This window comes from Stenella coeruleoalba (genome assembly GCF_951394435.1).
Source record: "Stenella coeruleoalba genome assembly, chromosome: 1".
Classification (NCBI taxonomy): Eukaryota; Metazoa; Chordata; class Mammalia; order Artiodactyla; family Delphinidae; genus Stenella; species Stenella coeruleoalba.
Window position 1 is genome coordinate 102,681,855 of NC_137169.1, and position 12,901 is coordinate 102,694,755.

Consider the following 12,901-nt stretch of genomic DNA (forward strand, 5'->3'; position numbering starts at 1 on the left):
CCTGGTGTACGCCATCGACCTATGGCCCCACTGGGTGATCTGAAGCCAAACTTTGCACACGCCTCTGAGAGTGTATCCAGGTCCATGAGTTCCCGCTGGTTGCAGGCACATTTCAGATGCCCCAGAATGAGCGGGCAGCCCCGGGCCACTGCACCTGCCCCGGAGAGGTCAGTCACCCATTCAGAGAGAGTGTTCCTGGGGAGAGCTGACAAGAACTTAAGGGAAACAGTTTCTTTGATGTGTATCCTTCCGAATGCTCAGAGCCCTGTGTGCCTTGGGATGTCAGACTTGTCAAGTCTTTTATCCCTGGTCTAGTCCGTCACTGCAGGAAGGCCAGGCCTCCCGGGTCCTCCTTCATGCCCTGGATGTGAAGCACCGTACAGCCCACCACATGGCTTCTGTCGCCTCATTGCCACGCCTCTGAGATCCCCAAACCCCAAACAGGGCCCTCTAGAGCTTGGCAAAATCTCCTGCTTCCTGACCTCATCTCTGAATAGTCCTTTCTCTTCCTCACAGTAAACATGACCCACCTCGCTCTCCCCAAGGACACCATTTCCCCTGGAGCCTTCCTGAGTGGTGGTGTTTTCCTCCCACAGCGTAACCGGGCCTAGATGAGTCAGGTGCCCTCCTCGTCCCTCACTGCAGCCTCCAGGCTCTTTTCCCTCCTCCCTAAAAACACCCGACTTCACATCTCCTGTGATCAGATCATTCCACCTCCTCTCATTGCCGTCACCTGTCAACTCCTGGGTCCTCCTCGCGCATTCTTTGAAGATGCTCAGTTTTGTCTCGCAGCTGCTCTCTGCTTTTCCTGCTGTCTTGCTAGCTTCACTATCCGTATGGGCGCTGGGGCACATTGGCTGCACATTGGAATCACCTGAGGAGCTTTAAAAACTACTGATGCTTGAGTCCCACAAGAGGTTCTGTCTTAACTGGCCTGAGGTTCCGTGTAATCTGGGCATTGGAATTGTCAGATGCTCCCAAGGTGGTTCCCAGCTGCACCTAAGGTTGAGAAACCTTTCATTCTCAGGCCCCTGCCCTCCTTTCTAGTCATTATGACCTCTGTCCTATTTGGTTATTCACTCCCAAGCTCACACCCTACACTAGACATCTCACTTCTGATGACTGAGAGCTCTCCATCCTCTCAGTTCCAAACAACCTATCCTGTAAACACACCTATCTTTCTACATCACTCCCATTGTTTCCCACTGGCCTATTTTAGATCTCTTGTTGTGAGTTTTTTTTTTTTTTTAAATTAAAGCTAAACTAATCTTGGTCTTGCTTCCCCCTCCATCTGTCTGTTCCCCATACCCCTTGCCCACTCATTTCTGTTCCTTTCCTTTGATAGGCAAAGAATTTGATTCGTTTGTCCTCGGTGTCTCTATTTTCTCTCTTCCTGTTCTCTATTCTGCTCTAATCTGGCTTTTGCCCCAGCTGTTAAGATGACTAGTGATTGACATATTGCAAAGTCCAGTTGTTAGTCATCTTACTTGACTTAGCAGGACTTAACACAGTTGATCATTCCCTCTTCTTGGAAATACTTTGGCTTTTCCTTGGCTTGTGGGATACTACCCTCTGGGCTTTTCTCCAACCTCGTAAGTCTTCTTCTCAGCCTCCTTTGCTGATTTCTGTTCATTTTCCTGATCCTCGGACATTAGATACCTGAGGACATAGTCCTTGGACTTTTCTTTTTGTCTAACCTTTAGTGATCTCTTCTAATCTCACAAATTTAAACTCCAAGAAAGAATGTGAATGGCTCAGTGGAACCTCAGGAATCAGTGGTTCTGGAGAGACGCCGTAACATACATGTCCTCCTGATAGGTTTGGAACAACTATTCCCAAAATAACCCCAACATAAAAATTTTGTTTGGTACCAGATGGGTTATAGAATTATCTCATTAAAGGATAAAAGAGTTGTGTTTAATTCATTTATCCATCCGTTCAACAAATATTTAAGTACCTTCCAAGTGCCTGACACTGAGCTGTTATAATACAGATGAATTCTAATGTGTATATGCTTAGGGATTATTTTTTTTTGACGGAGAGGCAGGGAGTCACACACTTTAAGTTAGTAGCCCTGGACACTGGTTCAAAATGTTAATATAGCATCTCTGTGGAAATGACTGGATCTACAAGTGTAAGCTCCAGTCACTTTAGTAATAATCTGTTTTATAATGTTACCATCATATGATGAAACAGAGAGAACCCATTGCTCCCTTGCTCTGCTCTTCCAAGCAGGCTGGTTAGGCTAAGTGTACTTTCCCTGAACCCAGTGGAGCCTCAGAAGGGAGAGGCAAATGGCATTGCCCAGAGCCCTGTCTTCCCCAGTTCACTAGAAGCGAGTTTTCCCTCACACCCTTGGGGGCACCAGCAGCTTCCCAAATCCTCTCTCTGGGTGAAACTTCTCAAGGACTTGAAAATCCTTAAAAACAAATTCTCACCCATCCATCCCCTCTTCCCTCACACCCATTGAATCGAATCAGACTGCTCTGCCTCTTCCAGCGTGGTGGATTTCAGCCTGCTCACTGACACACGTGATTACTTTTCTGAGTTTCCAGATTTTCTTAAACGCTACTGTGCGGCAATTTGCAAATAAATTCCTATTTCCCTGACATTGTGCTTTCAGATGCATATCCATTTACCTAATCCTGTTAGAAATCATGTCTTTCTGGTACTTCATTGCAGATTCCGTGCTTGTGGTGAAGGCAAGGCAGCCCAAGCCTTTCTTTGCTGCTGGAAATACATTTGAGATGACTTGCAAAGTGTCTTCCAAAAATATTAAATCGCCACGCTACTCGGTTCTCATCATGGCTGAGAAGCCTGTTGGGGACCTCTCCAGTCCTAACGAAACCAAGTACATCATCTCCCTGGACCAGGATTCTGTGGTGAAGCTGGAGAACTGGACAGATGCATCGCGGGTGGACGGCGTTGTGTTAGAGAAAGTGCAGGAAGATGAATTTCGCTATCGAATGTACCAGACTCAGGTCTCGGATGCAGGGCTATACCGCTGCATGGTGACAGCCTGGTCTCCTGTTAGGGGCAGCCTGTGGCGAGAAGCAGCAACCAGTCTCTCCAATCCTATTGAGATAGACTTCCAAACCTCAGGTGAGCAGGGAACCCTGTTGAATCCTAGATTGAGCTGGAAGGGGCCCTAGGGTTTTGATCCAATGGCTTCATGTTTTTAAACAATTTTACTGAAATATAATTCACATGCCATACAATTTATCCATTTAAATATATAGTTCAGTGGTTTTCAGTATAGTCACAGAGTTGTGCAACCATCACCACAGTTAATTGTAGAACATTTTCATGACAACCAATAGAAACCTGCACCCTTAGCTGACACCCTTTAGCTCCCCAACCTCCTACCCCCTGGCAACCACTAATCTCCTTTCTGTCTCTAGAAACTTGCGTATTCTGGACATTTCACGTAAATGGAATGTAATATGTAACCTTTGTGTCTGGCTTTTCTCACTTTATTTTTTATTTTCTTTAACATCTTTATTGGAGTATAATTGCTTTACAATGTGTTAGATGTGTTAGTTTCTGCTTTACAACAAAGTGATCAGCTATACATATACATACATCCCCATATCTCCTCCCTCTTGCGTCTCCCTTCCACACTCCCTATCCACCCCTCTAGGTGGTCACAAAGCACCTAGCTGATCTCCTTGTGCTATGTGACTGCTTCCCACTAGCTAGCTATTTTACATTTGGTAGTGTATATATGTCCATGCCACTCTCTCACTTCATCCCAACTCACCCTTCCCCCTCCCCGTGTCCTAGAGTCCATTCTCTATGTCTCCGTCTTTATTCCTGACCTGTCCCTAGGTTCTTTTTTTTAGATTCCATATGTATGTGTTAGCTTATGGTATTGCTTTTTCTCTTTCTGACTTACTTCACTCTGTATGACAGTCTCTAGGTCCATCCACCTCACTACAAATAACTCAGTTTCATTTCCTTTTATGGCTGAGTAATATTCCATTGTATATATGTGCCACGTCGTCTTTATCCATTCGTCTGTCGATGGACACTTAGGTTGCTTCCATGTCCTGGCTATTGTAAATAGAGCTGCAATGAATATTGTGGTACATGACTCTTTCTGAATTATGGTTTTCTCAGGGTATATGCCCAGCAGTGGGATTGCTGGGTCGTATGGTAGTTCTATTTTTAGTTTTTTAAGGAACCTCCAGTGTTCTCCATAGTGACTGTATCAATTTACATTCCCACCAACAGTGCAAGAGTGTTCCCTTTTCTCCACACCCTCTCCAGCATTTATTGTTTGTAGATGTTTTGATGTTGGCCACACTGACCGGTGTGAGGTGATACCTCATTGTAGTTTTGATTTGCATGTCTCTAATGATTAGTGATGTTGAGCATCCTTTCATGTGTTTGTTGGCAATCTGTATATCTTCTTTGGAGAAATGTCTATTTAGGTCTTCTGCCCATTTTTTTGATCGGGTTGTTTATTTTTTAGATGTTGAGCTGCATGAGCTGCTTGTACATTTTGGAGATTAATCCTCTGTCAGTTGCTTCCTTTGCAAATATTTTCTCCCATTCTGAGGATTGTCTTTTCATCTTGTTTATGTTTTCCTTTGCTGTGCAAAAGCTTGTAAGTTTCATTAGGTCCCATTTGTTTATTTTTGTTTTTATTTCCATTTCTCTAGGAGGTGGGTCAAAAAGGATCTTGCTGTGATTTATGTCAGAGTGTTCTGCCTATGTTTTCCTCTAAGAGCTTGATAGTTTCTGGCCTTACATTTAGGTCTTTAATCCATTTTGAGATTATTTTTGTGTATGGTGTTAGGGAGTGTTCTAATTTCATTCTTTAATATGTAGCTGTTCAGTTTTCCCAGCACCACTTATTGAAGAGGCTGTCTTTTCTCCATTGTATATTCTGGCCTGCTTTATCAAAAATAAGGTGACCAGGGCTTCCCTGGTGGCGCAGTGGTTGAGAGTCCGCCTGCCGATGCAGGGGACACGGGTTCGTGCCCCGGTCCGGGAGGATCCCACATGCCGCGGAGCAGCTGGGCCCGTGAGCCATGGCCGCTGAGCCTGCGCATCGGGAGCCTGTGCTCCGCAACGGGAGAGGCCACAACAATGAGAGGCCCGCGTACTGCAAAAAAAAATAATAAATAAAAAGAAATAAGGTGACCATATGTGCGTGGGTTTATCTCTGGGCTTTCTATCCTGTTCCGTTGATCTATATTTCTGGTTTTGTGCCAGTACCATATTGTCTTGATTACTGTAGCTTTGTCGTATAGTCTGGAGTTTGGGAGCCTGATTCCTCGAGCTCTGTTTTTCTTTCTCAACATTGCTTTGGCTATTCGGGGTCTTTTGTGTTTCTATACAAATTGTGAAATTTTTTGTTCTAGTTCTGTGAAAAATGCCATTGGTAGTTTAATAGGGATTGCATTGAATCTGTAGATTGCTTTGGGTAGTATAGTCATTTTCACAATGTTGATTCTTCCAATCCAAGAACATGGTGTATCGCTCCATGTGTTTGTATCATCTTTAATTTCTTTCATCAGTGTCTTATAGTTTTCTGTATATAGGTCTTTTGTCTCCTTAGGTAAGTTTATTCCTAGGTGTTTTATTCTTTTTGTTGCAGTGGTAAATGGGAGTGTTTCCTTAATCTCTCTTCCAGATTTTTCATCATTAATGTATAGGAATGCAAGAGATTTCTGTGCATTAATTTTGTATCCTGCTACTTTACCAAATTCATTGATTAGCTCTAGTAGTTTTCTTGTAGCATCTTTAGGATTCTCTATGTATAGTATCATGTTATCTGCAAACAGTGACAGCTTTATTTCTTCTTTTCCAATTTGGATTCCTTTTATTTCTTTTTCTTCTCTGATTGCTGTGGCTAAAACTTCCAAAACTATGCTGAATAATAGTGGTGAGAGTGGAAATAGCCTCATCCACCAGAGGGCAGACAGCAGAAGCAAGAAGAACTACAATCCTGCAGCCTGTGGAACAAAAACCACATTCACAGAAACATAGACAAGATGAAAAGGCAGAGGGCTATGTACCAGATTAAGGAACAAGATAAAACCCCAGAAAAACAATTAAATGAAGTGGAGAAAAAGAATTCAGAATAATGATAGTGAAGATGATGCAGGACCTCGGAAAAAGAACGGAGGCCAAGATCGAGAAGGTGCAAGAAATGTTTAACAAAGACCTAGAAGAATTAAAGAGCAAACAAACAGAGATGAACAATACAAAAACTGAAATGAAAACTACACTAGAAGGAATCAGTAGCAGAATAACTGAGGCAGAAGAACGGATAAGTGGCCTGGAAGACAGAATGGTGGAATTCACTGCTGTGGAACAGAATAAAGAAAAAAGAATGGAAAGAAATGAAGACAGCCTAAGAGACCTCTGGGACAACATTAAACACAACAACATTCGCATTATAGGGGTCTCAGAAGGAGAAGAAAGAGAGAAAGGACTGAGAAAATATTTGAAGAGATTATAGTCAAAAACTTCCCTAACATGGAAAGGGAAATAGCCACCCAAGTCCAGGGAGCACAGAGAGTCCCATACAGGATAAACCCAAGGAGAAACAGGCCAAGACACATAGTAATCAAATTGATAAAAATTAAAGACAAAGAAAAACTATTGAAAGCAGCAAGGGAAAAATGACAAATAACATACAAGGGAACTCCCATAAGGTTAACAGCTGATTTCTCAGCAGAAACTCTACAAGCCAGAAGGGAGTGGCATGATATATTTAAAGTGATGAAAGGCAAGAACCTACAACCAAGGTTACTCTAGGCGGCAAGGATCTCATTCAGATTCGATGGAGAAATCAAAAGCTTTACAGACAAGCAAAAGCTAAGAGAATTCAGCACCACCAAACCAGCTCTACAACAAATGCTAAAGGAACTTCTCTAAGTGGGAAACACAAGGGAAGAAAAAGACCTACAAAAACAAACCCATAACAATTAAGAAAATGGTAATAGGAACATACATATCAATAATTACCTTAAATATGAACGGTTAAATGCTCCAACCAAAAGACAGAGGCTCGCTGAATGGATACAGAAACAAGACCCATATATATGCTGTCTACAAGAGACCCACTTCAGACCTAGGGACACATTCAGGCTGAAAGTGAGGGGATGGAAAAAGATACTTCATGCAAATGTAAATCAAAAGAAAGCCGGAGTAGCAATACTCATATCAGATAAAATAGACTTTAAAATAAAGAATGTTATAAGAGATAAGGAAGGATACTACATAATGATCAAGGGATCAATCCAAGAAGAAGATATAACATCATAAATATATATGCTCCGAACATAGGAGTATCTCAATACGCAAGGCAACTGCTAGCAGCTATAAAAGAGGAAATCGACAGTAACACAATAATACTGGGGGACTTTAACACCTCACTTACACCAATGGACAGATCATCCAAAATGAAAATAAATAAGGAAACAGAAGCTTTAAATGACACAATAGACCAGATAGATTTAATTGATATTTATAGGACATTCCATCCAAAAACAGCAGATTACATTTTGTTCTCAAGTGCACACGGAACATTCTCCAGGATAGATCACATCTTAGGTCACAAATCAAGCCTCCATAAATTTAAGAAAATTGAAATCATATCAAGCATCTTTTCAGACCACAACACTATGAGATTAGAAATCAGTTACAGGGAAAAAAAAACGTAAAAAATACAAACACATGGAAGCTAAACAGTGCATTACTAAATAAGCAAGAGATCACTGACGAAATCAAAGAGGAAATCAAAAAATACCTAGAGACAAATGACAATGAAAACATAACGATCCAAAACCTATGGGATGCAGCAAAAGCGGTTCTAAGAGAGAAGTTTATAGCAATACAAGCCTACATCAAGAAACAAGAAAAATTTCAAATAGTGGTGAGACTGGACAACCTTGTCTTCTTCCTGATCTTTGAGGAAATGGTTTCAGTTTTTCACCATTGAGAGTGGGTTTCTCATATATGGCCCTTATTATGTTGAGGTAAGTTCCCTCTGTGCCAACTTAGTGGAGGGTTTTTATCATAAATGGGTGTTGAATTTTGTCAAAAGCTTTTTCTGCATCTATTGAGATGATCATATGGTTTTTCTCCTTCAATTTGTTACTATGGTTTATCACATTGATTGATTTGCGTATATTGAAGAAACCTTGCATTCCTGGGATAAACCTCACTTGATCATCGTGTATGATCCTTTTAATGTGCTGTTAGATTCTGTTTGCTAGTATTTTGTTGAGGATTTTTGCATCTATGTTCATCAGTGATATTGGCCTGTAGTTTTCTTTCTTTGTGATGTCTTTGTCTGGTTTTGGTATCAGGGTGATGGTAGTCTCGTAGAATGAGTTTGGGAGTGTTCCTCCCTCTGCTATATTTTGGAAGAGTTTGAGAAGGATAGATGTTAGCTCTTCTCTGAATGTTTGATAGAATTCACCTGTGAAGCCATCTGGTCCTGGGCTTTTGTTTGTTGGAAGATTTTTTTTTTTTTTTTTTTGTGGTACACGGGCCTCTCCCGTTGTGGAGCACAGGCTCCAGACACGCAGGCTCAGTGGCCATGGCTCACCGGCCCAGCCACTCCGCAGCATGTGGGATCTTCCTGGACCAGGGCACGAACCCGTGTCCCCTGCACCGGCAGGCGGACTCTCAACCACTGTGCCACCAGGGAAGCCCTTGTTGGAAGATTTTTAATCACAGTTTCAACTTCAGTGCTTGTGATTTGTCTGTTTATATTTTCTATTTCTTCCTGGTTCAGTCTCGGAAGGTTGTGTTTTTCTAAGAATTTCTCCCTTTCTTCCAGGTTGTCCATTTTATTGGCATATAGTTGTTTGTAGTAGTCTCTCATGATCCTTTGTATTTCTGCAGTGTCAGTTGTTCTCCTTTTTCATTTCTAATTCTATTGATTTGAGTTTTCTCCCTTTTTTTCTTGATAAGTCTGACTAATGGTTTATCAATTTTGTTTATCTTCTCAAAGAACCAGCTTTTAGTTTTATTGATCTTTGCTATTGTTTCCTTCATTTCTTTTTCATTTATTTCTGATCTGATCTTTATGATTTCTTTCCTTCTGCTAACTTTGGGTTTTTTTTTTTTTTTTTTTTTTTTTGCGGTACGCGGGTCTCTCACTGTTGTGGCCTCTCCCGTTGCGGAGCACAGGCTCTGGACGCACAGGCTCAGCAGCCATGGCTCATGGGCCCAGCCACTCCGCAGCATGTGGGATCTTCCCGGACCGGGGCACGAACCCGTGTCACCTGCATCGGCAGGCAGACTCTCAACCACTGCGCCACCAGGGAAGCCCGGGGTTTTTTTGTTCTTGTTTCTCTAATTGCTTCAGGTGTAAGGTTAGATTGTTTATTTGAGATGTTTCTTGTTTCTTGAGGTAGGATTGTATTGCTGTAAACTTCCCTCTTAGAACTGCTTTTGCTGCATCCCCTCGTTTTTCACTTTAGTATGATGTTTTCAAGAGTTATCCATGTTGCAACATGTATCAGTACTTCATTGTTTTTTTAAATTTATTTTTAATTTTTTGTTGCTATATATATATGCATATGTATACATATATATACTTTAATGTTAGAGAGTTGCAGCCTTTTATTTAGTACCTAGAGAATGCCAGTACTTTAACACAATATCTTTTTTTTTTTTTTTTAACACAATATCTTGATAAATGTTGCTCACAGCGTTTTAAAAAGAACAAAAATAAATGTAGTTTCTGTGTCATCTTTGACATGTTATAAATTCACAGTGCTAGCTGTTTTTTTAAGCAGCAGTGTGAGGGAAAAAGCACTGTAAAATGCAGTCCTGGATTTTGTGTTACATGAAAAATGTAGTACAATGAAAACTTTAATGTCAAAAGGAACAGTGCTTTAAAGAAAACATATATGAAATAAATGAGGTATAAACTCCATAATGTAGTCAGAAAAAGAAAATATAATTATTTGAATATTGGGGACCTTTTCTTTCAGTTGCAGCTTTTAAGTGTTTAAGTACCTGTGAATCAAATTTACATGTAACTTTTACTTAATGCCATTTTTGTCTTGAGAAGTGCAAAAAAATGCCAGTAAATATCATATTTTCTATATCAGAAAATAAGTTTAGGAATCCCAAAGTGCTTGGGACGTGTTGGGAAGACAATTTTTTTTTTTTTTTTTTTTGGTGGCTATAGCAAACTGTGCTCTCTCCACATAAACCTATGTAACTCACAACTACAAATACTACTTACTGTTTTTTAAGAAAATCAAACACCAAAAAACCACATATCCCCTTCTTTTTGTACTGTAGCGTTTAACGCAAAATAAATTCTCATTAGCACATCATTTTTATGACTGAATAATATTCCATTGTGCGGATATACCACATTTTTATTTATCCATTCATCAGCTAATGGACATTTGAGTGTGTCCAATTCTTGACTATTATGAATACTGCTGCTGTGAACATTTGTGTACAAGTTTTTATGTGAACATACTACCCTCATTTTTAAAAATAGATCAGCTGACACACACCTATATCAAATCCTTCAAGGAACATGGTGGATGGAGTATAAAGATAAGAAGGAATTGAGCCTCCAGAGGGGTTAAATGACTTGCCAAGAGTGGAAGATTCAAAGCTAAGACCCAAGTCTTACCCAGCCTGTGGCTTTCACTCTTTGAGGTCCCTAGGACTGAAGGTGATGGGTACTGTTCTTGGCCCAACTTATCAGAGCAGTATTTCCATACAGGGGATGAGTATCCCAACCTTTTGGGCTATGCTTTACCTTGCTTTTGGACTAGAAAAATATTTCCAATTAGTCCAGTCTCCAGAGCTGTGGTGGTATGGGTGAATATATCTGTCAACCTGTTTTTTTAAGAATAACTATTAGTGGTGTTCACCTATGGGAGGGTTAATTAAAATGAGCATTTTGGTGTCCATTCTGAATGATTTTATCTTTGGTAAGTAAAATGTTTTTATGCCAGAAGATGGAAAGTTCCACTTTTTTTTAATAGCATACATACATATTCTGAAATGGAAATGTTCATCTGTGAAATTGATTAAGCTCCTTTGACAAATCTGTGTGTGTATCTGTGTTTCAGCAGGTAGAGATTTAAAAGTTTTTGATTCCCAATCTTATTTAGAATATCAAAGTGAAGGATCATCACTTTTGAGTTTAATACTGAATGTTTTCACTAAATGTGCCTTGGGTTCCAGTTAGAAGTTTCTGAATAGTAAATTCATACTCACCTGTAAAGATTCAGGTATTAACTGATCAATACAATGAATGCAAGATATTTGTTGAATTTAATTATTACCGTTTATATTAAAGGTAAACTATACCTTAGTAAAGTTTGTTTTCTATTAATATTTTGTATTATTGTAAGTTTTTATAGTGTATAATGAAAAAATCTTCTGGCATCTAATAATCTCTAAATGTGTAGATTAATTAAGAGTAAATATTGATTTAAACCCTTAGATTTGGAAAGAGCAGAGGAAACACACGCTTCTTTTGTTGTGTATCTATCTGCTTGTTTGTTTTCTAATAATAGCTTTATTGAGATATGGTTAACATACCATAAATTTCACCCATTTAAAGTGTCAATTCAGTGGTTTTCAGTATATTCACAGATATATATTGTACAACCATCAGTAGTATCTAATTCTAGAACTTTATAATCACTCCAGAAAGCAAATTCTGTACCCGTTAGTAGTCACGCCCTCTACTTTCTATTCCTAGCCCCTGGCAACCACTAATCTCCTTTGTATCTTTATAGATTTGCCTTTTTGGACATTTCATATGATTTGAAGCATATACGTGGGCTTTTGTGACTGACTTTTTTGCTTAGCAAAATCTTTTCAAGGTCCATCACATTATATCATGTATCAATCCTTCATTCCTTTTTATGGCTGAATAATATTCCAGTGTGAGGATATACCACACTTTGTTTAGCTCTTCATCAGTTGATAGACCTTTAGATTGTTTCCACCTTTTGGCGATTATGAATAATAATATGCTGACATAAACATTAGCGTACAAGTTTTTGTGTGGACATAAGTTTTCATTTCTCACCTAGGAGTGATGCTGGATCATATGGTAACTCTCTTTAATTCTTTGAGGAACTGCCAAATTGTTTTCCAAACCAGCTGCACCATTTTACATTCCCACCAGCAGTGTGTAAGGGTTCCAGTTTCTCTACATTCTCACTAGTTATTATTTTCCATCATTTTTATTATAGCCAACCTAGTGGATGTGAAGTAGTATTTCATTGTGGTTTTAATTTGCGTTTCCTTAATGACTGTTGATGATTAGCAGCTTTTCATATAGTTATTGGTCATATGTGTATCCTCTCTGGAGAAATGTCTATTCAAACCATTCGCCCATTTTTAAATTGATTTGTCTTTTTATTGTTGGCTAGTAGAGCTTTTCATAGTTTGAATACAAAAGTCCCTTAACAACATATGTGATTTGAAAATATCTTCTCCTACTCTGTAGTCTTTTCACTTTCTTAATTGTGTCCTTTGAAGCACCCAAGTTTTTAATTTTGATGAAGTCCAATTTATCTATTTTTTCTTTTTGTTGCTTGTGTTTTTGGTGTCATATCTAAGAAAACATTGCCTAACCCAAGGTCGTGAAGATTTACACCTATGGTTTCCTTTAAGAGTTCTACAGTTTTAGCTCTTACATTAAGGGCTATGATCCATTTTGAGTTAATTTTTGTGTGTGGTATGAAGAAAGGATTCAGCTTTATTCTTTTGCATGGGAATACCTAGTTGTCCTGGCACCATTTGTTGAAAAGTCTGTTCTTTCCCCCATTGACTTGTCTTGGTACACTTGTCAAAAATCATTTAACCATGAATATAAGAGTTTATTTCTGGACTCTCAGTTCTATTCTGTTGATCCTTATGTCTTTTCCTATACCAGAACCAC

General features: G+C 39.5%; 1 protein-coding gene across 1 annotated transcript in view; it reads left to right on the forward strand.

The window, feature by feature from the left end:
- The window catches only part of PTGFRN (prostaglandin F2 receptor inhibitor), an 85,691-nt gene that overhangs the window by 49,159 nt on the left and 23,631 nt on the right, over positions 1 to 12,901 (forward strand). The window contains exon 6 of the mRNA XM_079934298.1: positions 2,683 to 3,102. Coding sequence (XP_079790424.1) covers positions 2,683 to 3,102 — 420 coding nt within the window. The remainder of the gene's footprint in view (positions 1 to 2,682; positions 3,103 to 12,901) is intronic.